General features: G+C 39.8%; 1 protein-coding gene across 2 annotated transcripts in view; it reads left to right on the top strand.

Moving 5' to 3' along the window:
* dpysl3 (dihydropyrimidinase like 3) overlaps positions 1 to 19,132 on the top strand; it is a 91,803-nt gene that overhangs the window by 57,703 nt on the left and 14,968 nt on the right. For both annotated transcript variants that reach the window (XM_003217442.4, XM_008104794.3), the window contains exons 4-10: positions 1,443 to 1,607; positions 2,869 to 2,930; positions 5,687 to 5,767; positions 6,618 to 6,686; positions 12,056 to 12,176; positions 13,905 to 14,061; positions 16,789 to 16,930. In XM_003217442.4, the coding sequence (XP_003217490.2) occupies positions 1,443 to 1,607; positions 2,869 to 2,930; positions 5,687 to 5,767; positions 6,618 to 6,686; positions 12,056 to 12,176; positions 13,905 to 14,061; positions 16,789 to 16,930 (797 nt within the window). The remainder of the gene's footprint in view (positions 1 to 1,442; positions 1,608 to 2,868; positions 2,931 to 5,686; positions 5,768 to 6,617; positions 6,687 to 12,055; positions 12,177 to 13,904; positions 14,062 to 16,788; positions 16,931 to 19,132) is intronic.

The raw sequence follows: 19,132 nt of genomic DNA, 5'->3' as shown, positions 1-19,132 counted from the left end.
ACTCTCATAATGCTATTGAATCCATGCTCATTAGCTTCTCCCGGTACAATCACAATATTCAAATAGTCACATGACTTCATCGGCCACGATTCTCTTTCCTTCTCTGTGCAGTTGTGCAGGTACAGTGGGGGAAACTTTAATAGCTACATAGACACTTTTTTTTTTCTTTTTCTTTTTCGTGTCAGGAGCAACCGGAGTTGCTTCTGGAGTGAGAGAATTGGCCGTCTGCAAGGACGTTGCCCAGGGGACGCCCGGATGTTTTGATGTTTTTACCATCCTTGTGGGAGGCTTCTCTCATGTCCCCGCATGGAGCTGGAGCTGATAGAGGGAGCTCATCCACACTCTCCCCAGGTGGGATTCGAACCTGGCAGCTTTCAGGTCAGCAAACCAACCTTCAAGTCACTTAGTCCACTACGCCATCTGGGGGCTCCTAGACACTGAATAGGGCCATACATGGAAAGGAAGACAGATGTTCAGTGGAACACTGATAGCAGGAATAATAAAAAACAAGGTGTCATCAAAGTGGTAATGAAGTGAAAGTGAGGAAGTGAATGTTTCAATAACAGTATGTTTCCATTTGCTTAAAGATTGTGATAATTACAATAAAGCATCCTTGTGTGATAAAGTCCAGCTGGTTCCGGGGTACTCAATACCACATTTTAAAAATCAGATTTTATTTTATTTATCATATCAGAAGTGAAACTGAGGATACAGTTGGAATGTATTTAGAAACACAAAGTTAAAAACTTGGCCTTATACTAAAAGTCCTTTGATCAGAATCTGGCCACTTGAAGTGCCTCTGGTGTTGCTGCGAGAAGGTCCTCCATTGGCAGGGCTCAGATCGCATTGTAGTAAGTAATCTGTGGTTTGCTCTTCCCCAAACTCGTATGTTGCAGACTCCACTTTGTAGCCCCATTTCTGAAGATTGGTTCTGCACCTTATGGTGCCAGAGTGCCGTCTATTCAGTTCCTTCCATTTCTCCCAATCTTCTGTGTGCCCAGAGGGAGTCTCTCATCCAGTCTCAGCCATGGATTGAAATTCCGGGTTTCAGCCTGCCACTTTTGGACTCTTGCTTGCTGAGGAGTTCCTGCGAGTATTTCTGTAGATATTTCTTGATTTAATGCATTGGCATGCTGGCTTATGTTCAAATAGGGGATGGGCCAGAGATGTCACTGCCTTGGTCCTTTCTGCATCAGAGTAAAAATGTAAATCATTATACTCTGTGGTGTAGCAGATAATTATCTGCTTCCCCGAATAGCCAAGAATTATTAGAGAAATATACAACATATAGTATGATGTCTGGAACTGAACATAAGGTGTGTATGTGTGTGTGGGGGGGGGGGGGCGGAGATTGCCCTTTGGGTATTGAGCACCTACTTGCAATAAATCATTTCCAGATAGAAGAAAGTTCTCTGCTACAACTTGCTGCTTTCCTCCCACAGTTGACCATGTTGTACCAGAGCCAGAGTCCAGCCTGATAGAAGCATATGAGAAGTGGAGAGAATGGGGTGATGGGAAGGCTTGCTGTGACTATTCCCTACATGTGGATATCACCCTTTGGAATGACAGCGTGAAGCAAGAAGTGCAGACACTCATCAAAGAAAAAGGTTTGCTATAACCAAGTTCTTCCTTTTGCATCCTGCTGATGTGGTAAAGTGTACAAGGAAAGTCTTATATGTGCCAATGACAATTTTTACTGCCTCTTTCAGGTGGTAGATAAATATTTCACCTAGAAAATATATCTTGGCTATAATATTTCTGTTCTACATGCTCTCCATTTATGTGGACTTTGATTGTATACTAGAATGTCTTTTTACAACCCCTTCTACACTATCACACTTGTAGTGTTCATGGAGTAAAATGAGACCAGTTTGTTTGAAAGATTCTTCAGAGTATTATTTCTGCATTCATTATAAAAAACTGAAGAATCTACCTAAAGGCATATGAATATTTCTAACAAAACATTTTGAAAATCAAAAGGAATAAATGAACTTGTTCCCCAAGAAAAAGCATATGTGGTTATGCGCTTTAAAAATTAGGAAACCATTCATAAACTACATTATTAGTGGTGTAGAGCATTTTGAACGTAATTGCTGGTTATCTTTTCCCGTTGCCCAACACATGCTTTTTTCCATGCCATTGCACCCTTATAATTAAGAGAGTATCCTATTGTCCCTATTAGATTTCAGTAAGCAGTATTTTAAGGTATGGCCCAAGCTAAATAAGTATTTTCTTTATTTGATGATGATAGTGATGATGATGATGAGGAAGAAGATGATGATAACTTTATTTATAACCCTCACTATCTCCCCGAGGGGACTCAGGGCTGTTTCCGACAAAGGATGGCAAACATTTAATCCCAGCAAACAGTACAAAATGAACAAATAGCCACGTGAATAAAACATCTATAACAAATTATAACAACTACTCACAAAGTTTAAATAATTAAATAAAACATTTGAAATTAAGTCTTCTGGTTAATTGAATGGTTGTGTATGTTTGAGTAGTTGCTTGATTATGAGTGAGTTTCCCGTGATACTAACACTAATTTAAGATTATGTTTAACAGCAGGAATGTGCTTATATGAACTCCCAGGCTTGAGTGATTCTAACTTCCTTCCATTTGTCTGACATGGCCAAAAAGAAGTTCTGTGGAACATTGGCTTGATGACTGTGTTAGTGTCAAGAAGTAATTTAATAGGACAATAAACAGAATGTTTCTTTTTGCTGCTAGTTTTTGCCAAACATTTCCATTTCACTGCACATATGTTAATTTTCCATAAGACCTGTGTACATGTTCATTTAGGATAAAATGAAATAGAGCTAGAGTCTTTGCCAGCTTCTTCCCTTATGTCATCTTCTCCTTTAGGAGTTAACTCGTTCATGGTTTATATGGCCTATAAGGATTTGTACCAGATGTCAAATACAGAGGTAAGAACTGTACTCTTCTCTTGTGCTATCTATATGCAGTATCACCTATAGTCCTTTATAGGGGTGAATCTGTAATTAGTAGTAATAATTTGGAGTTAAAATTGATTAATATTGTGTTTTAATTTGTGATTCTGAGCCCCTTGCTTGCCCCAGGCAAAATTATGGGCTTACTAAAATAATAGTCCAGTAGGAGCCCTTAGTGGCGCAGCAGATTAAACTGTTGAGCTGCTGAATTTACTGACCGAAAGGTCGGTGGTTTGAAGCTGGGGAGCGGGGTGAGCTTCTGCTGTTAGCCCCAGCTTCTGCCAAACAAGCAGTTTAAAAACATGCAAATGTGAGTAGATCAATAGGTACCACTCTGGTGGGGAGGTAACGGCGCTCCATGCAGTCATGCCGGCCACATGACCTTGGCCGATAGCTCTTCGGCTTAGAAATGGAGATGAGCACCAACCAGTGTTGGACACGACTAGACTTAATGTCAAGGGGAAACCTTTATCTTTTTTAGGATTTAGTAATAGAATAGGCTGGAGTTAAAATTGCTGGAAGAAACATTAACAACCTTAGATATGCAGATGATACCACTTTGATAGCTGAAAGTGAGGAAGAGCTGAGGAGCCTTATAACCAAGGTGAAAGAAGAAAGTGCAAAAGCTGGGTTGCAATTAAACATAAAGAAAACCAAGATTATGGGAACCAGACTGATAACTGGTAAACAGAGGGAGAAAACGTGGAGGCAGTGACAGACTATATTTCTAGGCACGAAGTTCACTGCAGATGCAGACTGCAGCCAGGAAATCAGAAGATGTTTACTGCTTGGAAGGAGAGCAATGGCCAACCTCGATAAAATAGTGAAGAGCAGAGACATCACACTGCAACGAAGGTCTGCATAGTTAAAGCAATGGTACTCCCCATAGTAACCTACGGATGTGAGAGCTGGACCATAAGGAAGGCTGAGCAAAGGAAGATAGATGCTTTTGAACTGTGGTGTTGGAAGAAAATCCTGAGAGTGCCTTGGACCGCAAGAAGATCCAACCAGTCCATACTCCAGGAAATAATACCTGGCTGCTCATTGGAGGGAAGGATATTAGAGGCAAAGATGAAGTGCTTTGGCCACATAATGAGAAGATAGGAAAGCTTGGAAAAGATCATGATGCTGGGGAAAATGGAAGGAAAAAGGAAGAAAAGCCGACCAAGGGCAAGATGGATGGATAGTATACTTGAAGTGACTGGCTTGACCTTGAAGGAACTGGGGGCGCCGACGGCCGACAGGAAGCTCTGGCATGGGCAGGTCCATGAGGTCACAAAGAGCCACAAGCAGCTGAACGAATAAACAACAACAATAGAATAGGCTCTGAAGTTCTATGACTTAACAGCCACATTTTTATAGCACATATAGTTAATGGTCATTAATTAAGATAGTTAATGGAAACATCAAGTTGAGAGATAGTACAAAGGACAAGACTGGAGATAAACAAGAGATGGTTGTTGCCTGTAATGTCCTGTTTATTCTTCTAGATCTTGAGAAGAAATTGTAAGGCTCATCGGTCCCCTCAGTGTGCATGGGGTGTGGATATTTTTCTTTTGGCCTAAAAATGATTAGCCATGCCCTTAGGCATAAACAGAAGCACAATATGACATTTCATGACTATTCTCCACCCAGCAACTCCACCTGTATTTAGCCTGAAGACAAGAATCACTTTCCAGTTACCTCTGTTTCTAAAATCCTGCTTGCCTGAAATTTGTTTAAAATCAAATGTTCCATTAGCACTCTTCTAGCTCTCATGATTGCAGATGACTGCTTTAAAATGGTGTGTCAAATGCTTCATTGTAAAAACAAATTACTTATCCTATGAGGTGATATTTGCTACCCTTTTCTCATAATTTTGTAATACTGTTCTGTTATTTATGTATGGTATAAAAAGCTTTCAACTCTTTTAAGGAAAAGGCACATGGTAAATATAATAATAAATATATTTATGTTAGATGTGCCTTTAAAATGTAATTCATGAGGTGGAAGAGAGAAACTGAACTGCAAATACCAATGCAGAGTGTGATGAACAGATTTTTAAAAGCCTGAATTAAAATCCAGCAATTTACCCTAAGACAAATATTTAGTCATGCTAGAATACAGTACCAATCCTGTTTGTTTAAACCTCTTATTGTTCTAATATTTTTGAAGTCCCTCAGGGTATGAGGTAAAAGTGTAATTAGGAATCATAAGATTCTGGAACATGGCCATGTAGCCCGGAAAACCTACAGCAGCCCAGGATTCTTATCATTTATCAAGTAGTACAGTAGAGTCTTGCTTATCCAACGTAAACGGGCCGGCAGAATGTTGGATAAGTGAATATGTTGGATAATAAGGAGAGATTAAGGAAAAGCCTATTAAACATTAAATTAGATTATGATTTCACAAATAAGCACCAAAACATCATGTTATACAACAAATTTGACAGATAAAGTAGTTCAATACACAGTAATGCTATGTAGTAATTACTTTATTTACAAATTTAGCACCAAAATATCACGATGTATTGAAAACATTGACTACAAAAATGTGTTGGATAATCCAGAACGTTGGATAAGTGAGACTCTACTGTAGTTTGCTATGCCAAATCCAGTGCCCCTCTCCTTCTCTTTGTTTATCTTTTTCATTGCATACCTTGAAGTTACATTGTATTTCAGTGTCAATGTGAAACAAGAAGATACAGCACATATCTTCTAATAATGCCTTTGTTATTACATCCTCTTTTTCAGCTGTATGAGATATTTAGTTTCTTGGGAGAGCTTGGTGCAGTAGCTCAAGTTCATGCTGAAAATGGAGATATCATTGCACAGGTGATGTTTTCCCTTTTTCTGTGATCACAACGCAGGATATAAGCAAGATGATGTAAAGATCTATCCCAGAGGAAGAGTGCTTTGTGGCACATAGTGCAACATTTACGGCAGGTCTTTTGGACATATAAGTCCTTAGTTATCACCAGAGAAGAGAATACAAATACCAGAATCAAGCTTAGCCATTGTTACTACCAATTAAGACCATAGGATCTTCGGTCAGCAAAGGCTGGCTCATTATTTAGTTTTATTTGTTCTATTTTATTGTATTTTAATTGTATATACATGCAGTAATATTGCATTGTTTTGTAATGTTTGTATTTGCTTTGTTTTAAATTGTCATTTGATTGTGTGGTTGTTAGCCACCTTGAGTTCCCACAAGGAGAAAGATGATGAACAATGATGATAATTTATTTATGACCTCAAATTAATTAGTAGGGCAGCCAATTGGCAGAAACAGATTTGGAGATGTAGATCTTCTCAGCTCCCATGCATTCACTTGATTCACCTAGATTCCTCAAATAATAACTTTTTAGAAGATGTATTCGAACTCCTCTTGCATTTCCATTTTTATGTTTCATGTGTGGCTTTGTAAATGCCTGCAAAGATTAACAACATGCACACAAAAAGAACCAGATTTAGCTATGCATTGCATTACTATGTTGTATAATTATGGTTCCATTTCTTTTCCTGGATCTCTCATTAACTACCACATTTCTTTTAATTGGTTATTTTGTACAAAGCCATAGAAAAAGGAAGGCAGGCCAATGAAGTAAAGGAGAAAATATATGTGATCATAGTAGGATCCATAATAAAAATCTAATCCAAATCTCAATTGTGTTTATGTTCTTAGGAACAAACTAGGATGCTGGAGATGGGAATAACTGGTCCAGAGGGTCATGTGCTGAGTAGGCCGGAAGAGGTAAAATATTCCTGGTTCTGTTTCATGTGTTAAAGTTTTAGACCTTCCAAATTACCTCCAGTATGTTTTAAATCTTTCTGCACCTAGTGTAGTGTTCTTCATATAAACCTAAATCAGTTCCAGAAAAAAAATCATTGTCTTGATCTTGTTCCTGAACGTTTTTACTTCCCTAACCCTAACCCTATTGTAAACTAAATGAAATTTGGTTTAAAGAAGCAAGTTCTAATAAATAGGGTAATAGGTTCACAGTAATGGTGCATCCACATTGCAATGCATTTGACTAGAATCCTGCTAGTTTCTAATTTTATTTATTTATTTATTTATTTATTTACAACATTTATATCCCGCCCTTCTCACCCGAAGGGACTCAGGGCGGCTTACAAAAATTGGCAAAATTTAATGCCCTGAATACAATCATAAAAACAAAACAGTAACAGATATATTAATAACATCGTTAAAACACATTATAAAACCTTAAAAACGTATATATAATTAATTCCATTCGTCCGAGATCCTCATTCTTCATCCTTAAATCAGTCCATGTCAACTTTGTCGTTTACTCATCAAAAGCTTGGGCACATAACCATGTTTTCACAGCCCTTCTGAATCCCAGCAGGGTAGGAGCCTGTTGGATATCTCCAGGGAGGGCGTTCCACAGCCGGGGAGCCACCACCGAGAAGGCCCTGTCCCTCGTTCCCACCAGCCGCGCCTGTGAGACAGGTGGGACCGAGAGCAGGGCCTCTCCAGATGATCTTAGTGATCTTACTGGTTCATAGGAGGAGATACGTTCGGACAAGTAAATTGGGCCAGAACCATTTAGGGCTTTATAGGTCAAGACCAGCACTTTGAATTGGGCTCGGTAGCATATCGGCAGCCAGTGGAGCTGGCTTAGCAGGGGGGTTGTGCGCTCCCTGTAAGCTGCCCCAGTTATTAATCTGGCTGCCGCCCGTTGTACTAGTTGGAGCTTCCGGGCCGTCTTCAAAGGCAACCCCATGTAGAGCGCGTTGCAGTAGTCCAAACGAGCTGTAACCAGAGCGTGGACCACCGTGGCCAAGTCAGACCTCCCAAGGAACGGGCGCAGCTGGCGCACAAGACGGAGTTGTGCGAAGGCTCCCCTGGCCACCGCCGAGACCTGGGGATCCAGGCTCAGCGATGAGTCCAGGATCACCCCCAGAATTGAGATTTATATTTTGTTAAGAGTGAGAAACTTTAAAGCATTTACATTTGGGGCTAAATGATTTCTTAATCATGAGTTGCTGTCACATTGCTAATTGGATTTAATCTAATATTGGCATTTGGATTTTATATGGCCTATTAATCTAAACATGTTTTAATTTAAAGTTAGTTTTAAAAACATTTTAACAATATTCTGATTTTTTTTAACCAATCCCCATTCCATTTCCATAATATCACAATATGCTTCTACCATTGGTTTTGAAAGAAATTTGGTCCCAGTCATCTTGGTACAGTAATACGTATTTCTCTTCTTGGTGTTTTTCTAATTGGTTTGAGGATTTTGCAGAGAAAGGAGAATGTCTCGAACTTAAATAAGTTATTTGTCCACCCAGCTGTTCTGGGTCTGGGTGGAGTTCTTGCTGCTTCGTTTTATGTGCAGTTTGCTGCTTCTGACTCAGACCTGTCTTTGGAAGGAACTGTATGTTAGTGATGCACATGATTCCCTTAGTGTACATGTTAATGGCATGAGTGGTATGGGTTTTGGTCACTGCTGTATATTTGCAGTCATGTGGAAAACATACCCCTATGGTCAGCAGAAATGTTGCACAAAGCATGTAAGAAAACATGCTTAATTATAATAATCCAGGGGAATCTAAACCAATGTGATTGTGTTGCAAATCATAAAACTACTGAAGAAATATCAGTGGTACATAACCATATATATACATATATCTCAAAAGTTATGTATGTATTTTTTAACAGGAGCTAAGCAAAAAATGTAAACATCGAACTTTCCTTCCTTTTTTAGGGCTAGAAGACTTGATCTGACTTGCACTCTATTTTTGCACAAAGTTACGCTTTATTGGCTTTCTTCCATCTATTCTTAAATGGTTCCCAGTTTCTGAAAGAAACATCTTCTTGAACAACCTTGCAAATAAGACATGGCATTGATGCCCATACCAGTCATCTTCCCTGTCCACTGCTCCATATTTTGTAGATATTTGCACATACTTGAGATTATTTATTTATTTATTTAAAATCCCGCCCATCTCATCCCGAAGGGGACTCAAGACAGCTCACAACAAAGGCACAATTCGATGCCTTGAACACATATCAATATAAAACAACATATACTTTAAAATCACATCATTAAAACATATCAATTAAACAATTATTTAAAATTATTTTTAAAACTATTATTTCTATATATGTATATATACTCCACAATCTTAACTTAACTGGCAAATAAAAATATGTAAATCTAGTGTTGTGTGCTGCAGTTTCTTTCCTTTTTGTTAAATAATCAGCTATTAAATGACAGAAGAGTTAACATTACTGTTTGATTTATTTGTTTTTAATGTTTCTAACCAACTGTGGTCACTTGGTTAGTGGTATGGAAGAGGCAGGTGGGAGTGACAATGTTCTTCTTAAGTTTCCTATACAGCGAAAAGAGGAAAGCAAGCATACCGAGACCCATTTTTTAACTTGTGCTATTCTTCTAACCATTTCGAGTAGAGCTTTCCAAACTCTGTGTTGCAACACATTAGTGTGTTGGATGGATGTAGTCTGTAGGTGTGTTGTGTGCACGTAATGAGAAATGATAAAAATCTTGTAAATGTTTGTTATCCTACAAATCATATATTAAAAAAATAAATGAAAGGTTTTCATGAGATATGTTGTGTCCCCATATATTTTGCTTTTCTAATTTATGTCTGTGTCCATATCTCTTGTAAGGGGTTGGTTTAACCTCTGCTTTGCTAGTAAAAATGAATTACTGTGTCATGAACTGTTTGGAAAGCTCTAATTTAGAGGCAACAGTATATTTCTGGAAAGCTCTGCTAGAGCCAAATTTTCCTTATGTGGTTTATTTGGTACAATATATTTGTGAGTTTTTTCAGGGTCTCTTCAGGGGACTGTTATATTTTTACTTTCCCTCTTGAAAATTTCAGTCCGAGTCTATTCTAATCTCTTTGGCAGTCTGAAGGCATTTGAGGGTGATGTCAGGCTTAACAGCGGGTGATGTAATGCTCCTAAGATACTTCACTTGATGAAATGTTGAAAGTGTTAACAACAAGCTACAAATTCCTGATATCATGCAAGGCAAAAGTAGTCAACAAAATAATGGAAAGGAACAAAACTCCTAATGTCCTATAAATGCATAACAAACTGTAATCTACCCCACTCACCCATCACCCTTACTTTTATTAGTCTTTACACTTACAGTAGAGTCTCACTTATCCAAGCTAAACGGGCCGGCAGAAGCTTGGATAAGCGAATATGTTGGATAATGAGGGATTAAGGAAAAGCCTATTAAACATCAAATTAGGTTATGATTTTACAAATTAAGCACCAAAACATCATGTCATACAACAAATTTGACAGAAAAGTAGTTCAATATGCAATAATGTTATGTTGTAATTACTGTATTTACAAATGTAGCACCAAAATATCACGATATATTGAAAACATTGACTACAAAAATGGCTTGGATAATCTAGAGGCTTGGATAAGAGAGGCTTGGATAAGGGAGATTTTACTGTATTTGTTTATTCAATGCTTTTGACACGAAATAAATAAACCCATCCTAGGACTGGGGGCTGCTTGTTTTATCCAATCAATTAACTAATGTCAGTAGATCCAAAAGCTGACACTGTGGATGTGTGGGAGGAAGAGAAGGAAAAAATCTTGGTGTGCTACTACATTCCTCAAGAAGGTAATATTCAATAGGGGTGTCAACTCAGCATTGTTGTAATACCCATATGTGGAGATATTCTATGTGGGTGCTACACAAATCATATTCAGAATAGTGCATATTTATTTATTTATTTCCAGACTTTATACCCCGCCCTTCTCACCCAGGGGGACTCAGGGCGGCTTACACAGTTGGCAACATTTAATGCCAAGAACATGATAATAAAACAAAAACAGTACATATAATCAATTAAAACTATAAAAATACATCATTAAAATACATTATAAAAATTAAAACATATGTAAATTAGATCCATTTGTCTAAAAACCTCATGCTTCAGCCTTCAATCGGACCATGTCGACGTTATCATATTACTCGTTAAAAGCTTGTGCACACAGCCATGTTTTCACAGCCTTTCTGAAACCCAGAAGAGTTGGGGCTTGTCGGATATTTGTGGGGAGGGTGTTCCACAGCCGGGGAGCCACCACCGAGAAGGCCCTGTCCCTCGTTCCCACCAGCCGCGCCTGCGAGGCAGGTGGGACCGAGAGCAGGGCCTCTCCAGATGATCTTAGGGATCTAGCTGGCTCATATGAGGAGATACGTTCGGATAAGTAAATTGGGCCAGAATGTATGTTATTGCCTAAATGCCATTGCTCAGTGCACCATGCACAGAACATAACTGCAGTGCCAACTATTGGATAGCCACAATGCACAACAAACGACCACAATGCAAAATATAGAATGCACAACTGCTCAATTCTCAAAGCACAGCTAAACACTTCTGCCATTATTATCAGAAAATCTCAATTTTGCCATAGTGACCGATACACTGAAATTTAACTGAACAATCCATCAAACATTCTTTAATCATACCTCACAACCTCTGAGGATGCCTGCCATAGATGTGGGCGAAACGTCAGGAGAGAATGCTTCTGGAACATGGCCACACAGCCCGAAAGACATACAACAATTCTTTAATCAGATGATTGCCCTTACGTTGATGGATTATACTGGATCATTCTCAGGATGACATAGAGAAGAATCCACTCACTTATGGGTTGTTCCCATATGTGAGTCAACAGTGCATGCACAAGTGGATTTCTTATAACCTTCTTCTATGTCTCTCTGACCAGGGGCGATTCACCCCCCAGGCCAACTAGGCATTTGCCTGTGGCGCCATCTCGTTGGGGGCAAAGTTCAGGCAAATCCTGGCTCCGGAAGGAAGGCCTCACCAGGAAGGCATTCCGCGCTTCTCTCCTCAGCAAAGCGCCCAGGAACGTCTTCCTGGCACACAGTGTGGGCGCGGCCCCGCCTTCCGCCCACACGGCCACGTCTCCTGCCCCATGCGGCCCTGCTTTATGTTCTAATGTGTCTGTTATTTGCAAGGCTTGATTATCTTCTCTGGGAAAGGTCACTCATTGAAGAAAAATTAATTGTGTCATGTGAGGTTATTGATTCTTTCTGAATGTTTTGTAAACTCAAGTTCCTTCTCTGTTTCTAGCTGGAGGCTGAAGCTGTCTTCCGTGCGATCACTATTGCCAGCCAGACCAACTGCCCCTTGTATGTCACCAAAGTGATGAGCAAGAGTGCTGCTGACCTAATTTCACAAGCCAGGAAAAAAGGTGAAAAACTAAATCTTATATCTTCAGAGTACTTGGTCATCCTACTTTACTTGGCTTGAAACATTTGCTTTATTCTTTTATTTGGTGATGTAAAAAAAACCCTGTTTTTCATTGCTTAATGATCTTGCCTTTCAAGGTTTTGTTTCTATTTTTAACTTATAAATATCAGTTTGAGTCCCCAAACATTATTCAGAAAAACTTTGTCCAGGGTGCCTTTCTCCAGGAGATCCTATTTGTTTATGCTGCTCACCTTTCTGCATGAGGTTGATGGAACAAACAACCTCCAGGCAGTAACATTCACAACATTCCTGTTGATTAAGGTGGCTATGAAGCTCACTGGCTCACTTTGGGCTAGTCATGACATAGGCATTTGGAGCTTTGACCTTGGCTGTATTTCAGTTACTACACAGTTGAAGGCATTCCTATAAGATTGATTGTGCCCCAACTTACCAAATGATTTAAATATATTTGATTTGTACCTAAAATCTGGTGTAGCCTTTTCAAGCCCATGTGATGAGTAATCTGTAGCAAGTTCTTGTTAGGTATTGGTCTGCCATATTCTAGAACATCAGTCAGACCATGTGCTTGACGGGGTCGCACTCCCCCTGTAGGCGCAGGTCCGCAGTTTGGGGGTCCTCCTGGACTCAGTGTTGACGCTTGATGCTCAGGTGTCGGCGGTGGCTGGGAGGGCCTTTGCACAACTAAAACTTGTGCGCCAGCTGCGACCATACCTCGTGAAGTCTGATCTGGCTACGGTGGTCCATGCCTTAGTTACCTCTAGGTTGGATTATTGCAACTCACTCTACGTGGGGCTGCCTTTGAAAACGGCCCGGAAACTCCAACTAGTCCAGCAGGCGGCAGCCAGGTTCCCAACAGGAGGAAATTACAGGGAGCGGTCTACTCCCCTGTTTAAGGAGCTCCACTGGCTGCCGGTTACTTTCTGGACCCAATTCAAGGTGCAGGTGTTGACCTACAAAGCCCAGAACGGTTTGGGACGCACTTACCTTTCTGACCACATCTCCCCCTATGAACTTGCACAATCCCTTCGTTCGTCGGGGGAGGCCCTCCTCTTGCTTCCACCTCCGTTACAAGTGAAGTTGGTGGGGATGAGAGAGAGGGCCTTCTCCGTGGCGGCCCCCCGGCTCTGGAACGCGCTCTCTAGGGAAATTAGGCAAGCTGCCACCTTGGAAGTGTTCAGGAAGAGCCTGAAAACCTGGCTCTTCACACAGGCTTTTGAATAAGTACCGCCCACTGTACGCTAAACCCTTATACCAGCAGTTACTTCTGGCTAGTTGTACCTGTTGGTTAACTCCTCGACATAGCCACAGAGTTCACCTCAGTTTAAGGTTCTCCCCATGATCTTATAGCACCTTAACTTCCTTCATGTTTACAAGTTTCACTCAGTGCACTTTGCCCAGTCCATTGTATGATTTTATTGCTTTGTTTTATCATGTGTTTTATAATGACTGTGATTTTATTTTATTTTATGTTTTTTGTATTTGATACCATTGTATGCTTGTTTTATATCTGTGAGCTGCCCCAAGTCCCTCTGGGGAGATGGTGGCGGGATATAATAATATTATTATTATTATTATTATTATTATTATGTGCCTTAAATATGTAGCCCCCCCAAACAACTACAGGCCAAATGGGCCCTGATTCCCTCCACCCCAAGTTTTTTTTTTATCTTTATCTTTAATCTCTCATATGTTTCTGTCCCACCACCAGGCAATGTAGTTTTTGGTGAGCCAATTACAGCCAGCCTTGGAATAGATGGAACACACTATTGGAGCAAAAACTGGGCAAAGGCGGCTGCATTTGTGACTTCCCCACCTCTGAGTCCAGATCCAACGACCCCAGATTACATTAACTCCTTACTGGCCAGGTTGGTAATACCAAAAATGGAAATACCTGCCTCTCAAACCTGTTATTTTACAGGATGTGATTAATAAGATGTTGCTGCCTAAGGGCATCCATTGGTAGGATGCATATATCTCTATCTGCCTGTGATTAAAAACAAACAGCACTTCTGACAAGTTAGTTCTGCATTACAGAAGGATGCATTTAATCACTTAAAGCGTATTTTGGTGGAGTGAACAATAAATAAAATGTATACAACATATTCACAACGATTTTTGGTTTCCGCCTTCTTGGCCGTGAACTGCATTCTAAGTGACAGTTAAGAATATTATCTAAACTGAGATTAAGTGATGTTGAGATTTTAATTCTGTGGCTCCAGGAATGTTCCCTTTCTTTAGCAAAATACTTGATGGGATGGCACTTAAATCCCAAGCACAAACAAATCAGAGAAGCTGTGGTCTGCCAAGTTGAAATATGTAGCTTCTGAGGGCTTCTGGCCAAACATCATGGTCAGTTCCTGAGATGGGTACCCAGAGCTGTGGTTGTTCTCTCCATATATTGAGGCTGGCATCCTGTATGTCTGTGTTTAGACATATAAATGAAATGGTAGATGCTTCTGGTACATATAGATAAATATATGAATAGGTGACTTGGAGTCACAAGGGTACAAGGAAGGATTGTTGCTTGATGTTTTTAGGTCGTGTTTGCCTGCAATCTCTATAAATTTGTGGCTGACAGAATGTCATAATGGAAGGCTTGCTCCATGTTGTTAATAAATTTTTAACAAGGGATAACTTTCCTCCATTGTCCTTTAGTAAGTAGCAGACACTGGATTGACATTAACCATATACAGAATATGTATATGTATATGGAAGTAACCAATCTTTGGCATATACTGCAATGAATGTCCTTATGTATGAATTATGTTCCCAGTTGAGAGTTCAGCTGCAGCCTGCTGCTGATTCTCCTATATCCAAGCTATGTATCCATTGCCTGGATTGATTTGCAGGATGCTGGACCATTCCCATGGCCATGGTTGCAAAATTATATTTGGAATGATAACTTACCATCATTTCAAATTGAGGACTATGGTGGTGATCATTATTTAGCAATGAAATGCTTTGAAAAATGAGAGAAGGGGAACACTGGGGAATAATTGGCTGAACTGCATATTGGTATAAAATTGGGTGAATGGGCATCTGTAAAACAGCCGTTATTTTATTTTATTTATATCCTGGCTTTCTCCCAGTATGAGAAATGTGGCTCTGCTCCTGGAAATGAGAAGTAATTGGTGTATACAATGTAGCTTTCAAAGTATATGGGTTGATTGGAGATTTGAAGAAAAGAATAACTTACTGTATATACTCGAGTACAAGCCTAGTTTTTCAGCCCTCTTTTTAAGACTGAAAAAAAAACCCCTTGGCTTATACTCGGGTGAGGGTCCTTGTTGGCTTATATTTGGGTCAGCTTATACTCGAGAATATATGGTACATTTATTATTTTTCTCTATTATTGGTATTATTACATTTATTTTTCTCTATTATTGTTGCTATTATTACATTTATTATTTTACTCTATTATTACATGTATTATTTTGCTGTATTTATTATTATTATTACATGTATTATTTTACTCTATTATTATTAAAAGGATACATAAGCACATTTACATTGAAGAAGATGAGAATAATGATTTAATCAGAGTTGGACAGTCTTATCTTAAATTTGAACTTTATGTAAATATTCAAAAACATTTAATCTATTGATGCCTCAATTAATGTAATTTTATTGGTATCTAGTTTTATTTCTGAGATTTACCACTCTTGGCTTATACTTGAGCCAATGTTTTCCCAGTTTTTTTGTGGTAAAATTTGGTGCCTCGGCTTATATTCGGGTCAGCTTATACTCGAGTATATACAGTAACTAGATGTGAGTTGAGTTGGATTGGAGCAGACCAACATGGAAAAAAAACAGTCATTGCATATGATGTTTTAGGCTATTGTTATGTGTGCATGTCTCTGTATATGAATCCTGTACTTTTCTGTACAAGAAAAGGAGCCACACCTGCTTCTCTTAAGCTCTCTGCTCAAGACATTCTTGGCTACAGCCCTCAGGAGACTTGTCTGGTGGGAGTCTCCTTCTGCCTGCTTATGTGTGTTTTTAGTAGAACAAATCTAACTGACACAAATCTCCTGGCAGTAAACCCGACATATGGCACCAAATTATTAAGGAGAGATAGAGATTATTATTGGATTAGGACTTTGGTTCAGAGGCCCAGACTGAGGCCATGCGGCTCAAAGTCTCTTTGAAACAGAAAAATCAGACACTGGCTCCATCTGGAAGCCAAACAATCTCTCTAGTTTCCTTTCTTAATGTTTAGACAAGGCTTTAAGGATTTTTCTTTCTCTTCCTTAATTACCATGCATCCTTTCAACTCTGAGTCTCTGGCAGCTAGCAGACGCCAGGAAGCAGGAAGTTTCCATGGGACTCTGTGCACAATCCTTGGGATGAAGGTTGGGCCACTGACTTTGTGTCTTGCTGCCCTCTAGAGTCACAAATGTACAAATATCTGGGGACAAAGAGCTGTTTTTGTGGACGTGAATTTTTAAACTTCTAGATTTATTCTAAATTTACTTTCTATTCTCTTTCATTTCTATTATTACTGCTTTCTGAGGATGATTTTTTAAAAAATATTACATGTGCCAGTGGCATGCCTAATAGATAATTAATCTTTTTATTTCTCTCTTTCCCAGTGGGGACCTCCAAGTCTCCGGAAGTGCACATTGTACATTCAGTACAGCCCAAAAAGCTATCGGAAAAGATAACTTCACAGCAATCCCAGAGGGGACCAATGGTATTGAGGAACGCATGTCAGTTATCTGGGACAAGGCAGTGGTAAGCATCGAGGTTAGGGGTGGAAAAGTGATGAATCAGGGCTTGTGGTGGGGCTGCTACATGACTCCTTTTCTGAAATAAGTGAATGGTTCAGCAGCATGGAGTATATTTTGGAATGTTTATGTGCCTTTGGTCATAATTCCCTTGACATGTGACCTTTGGAAAATTAACCCAAAAGGGCATGTGACCCTTGGCTGAAAAACAGTGTCTGTTTCCTCTTTAACTAATTCATGGCATGTAGCTATCAAATGTTTGTATGAGTAACAACTAGTTTAGTATATAAATTAATTTTATTAAGCCTCTTTTTGTTTAATATGTTGCATTAAAGCCTTTTCTTGTTCACTCAAATTCCATAATGATAGGAAATTGCAGCTGTTAAGGACTATACTATCTGTTTAGACAATTTGGACAACATAGATACAGATTGATGCTTGATTGAATTTATTTCCTACTTTTCTCCCAAGATAGGATAATATTAACTTCCTTGGCTGCATTTAGTTCCAACTTACTATCCATGATAAAGTGATAGACCTGAAGTCTAGACTTCACTTGCCTAATGTGTTGTTTACAGTACTAATGGCCACAGGAAAAATTGATAAGCAAATCAATTTTCTCCCCTGTGCAGTTTTTGAAGAGTTTTGCTTGAAAGAGAAAGTCTTGCCCCAGGTTCTGTAGGAAGAGAGGCTGAGCAAGGATTGTTGAGACTATATCCTCCACAATCCTCTTCTGATTCTGCTCACACCCACACAATCATTAGGCAAGAAGCTGAGAGAGCATAGGCTATTGGCTTCTACAATAGTTTCAGCTCCTCTCAAGGTTGCTGTTGGTAGCCAAGCAAGAATGCACTTGTTTGTTGCTTGTGTTCTTCTTGTTGCTCGGTTGCCCCCTTTTGCCATGGAGGGAAAGGGAATGGGGTGGAGGGGGGGGGGGGCTGGTTAGTCCTGATGTCTGTTCAAAGATGAGAGGTGAGGGCTGAGAAAGGGGCCTGAGATTTCTTCTTGTTAGAATTTTCATTTCAGAATCCCATTAATTCTCCTCAAATCTTGGAATGCTCTTTCCATCCCTATAGTTCACCTGAACATATATATCTGTCACGCTTACTTCAAACGACCAGCATGAACACAGACCAAAGGTAGCTGTTATGAAAACCAATCTTTATTGAAGAACACACGACTTGGGAAAAGTCGAGAATGACATAATGTTTACACACAATCATTTTTATCACCTTTGCTACAACGTCACACCACACGTAAATATCATCACCAAACCCCACCCCACATATCACATTACTACCACTACAACACCAACTATTCATTAAAGCTGTTTTGATTCTCACTCCAAAAGTTCCCATGCTCCGGTGCCAGGTGTCTGCATTAGCTATCGGGGAGTGCTTGTTGTTATGGCTCCGATTCCAGAGCTTGCAGACTCAGCTCTGGGAATTGGCTCCATGACATGGCGCCCCCCCCTGTCGCCGACCTCTTCTTCTGTGCTTCGCCCGACACGACTCTGAAACAAACCAAACATGATACTATATATCCATTTTATCCAAAGTCCCCATATACTTTTTTAACAAGCTGCGATGGAATACCGGATGTATTTTCCCCAGACTTTTTGGCAAGAGTAACTGGAAAGTCACTTCGTTTATGATCTCCTGTATCCTGAAGGGTCCAATGAATTTGGGGCTTAACTTTTTCGAGGGCAGACCTAGTTTTATGTTTTTTGTACTTAGCCATACTAAGTCCCCCTTCTCCAACTTATCGCCCTCCATTCTTTTTCGATCTGCGAAGGTTTTATACTTTTTGTGTGCTTCCTTTAAGGATGCAGTCACTTGGCTCCAACATTCTTGCATCTGAGTTTTCCATTTCCCCACCCCTGTTTCTTCATTCTCTGGCCACCTTGGCAATTGGGGTAACGGCTGGACCTCCTGCCCATAAATTATTTCAAATGGAGTTTTATTTGTTGCGGAATGAATTGTAGAATTAAATGCTAGTTCAGCAAAGGCTAGCCACCTAGACCAATCGTTTTGTCTCTTATTAGAGTAGATGCGAAGGAATTGCCCCAGTGTCTGTTGGATACGTTCTACTGCACCGTTTGTCATAGGGTGGAAAGCGGAACTCATGCTCCTCTCTGCCCCTAATATTTCCAAGAATTTTCCCCAAAATTTCGCCGTGAATTGGACACCCCTGTCACTGACCACCCTGC

This window comes from Anolis carolinensis, chromosome 2 (genome assembly GCF_035594765.1).
Source record: "Anolis carolinensis isolate JA03-04 chromosome 2, rAnoCar3.1.pri, whole genome shotgun sequence".
Classification (NCBI taxonomy): Eukaryota; Metazoa; Chordata; class Lepidosauria; order Squamata; family Dactyloidae; genus Anolis; species Anolis carolinensis.
The sequence above is the reverse complement of the archived record's forward strand: the minus strand, read 5'-3'. Positions and strand labels throughout refer to the sequence as shown.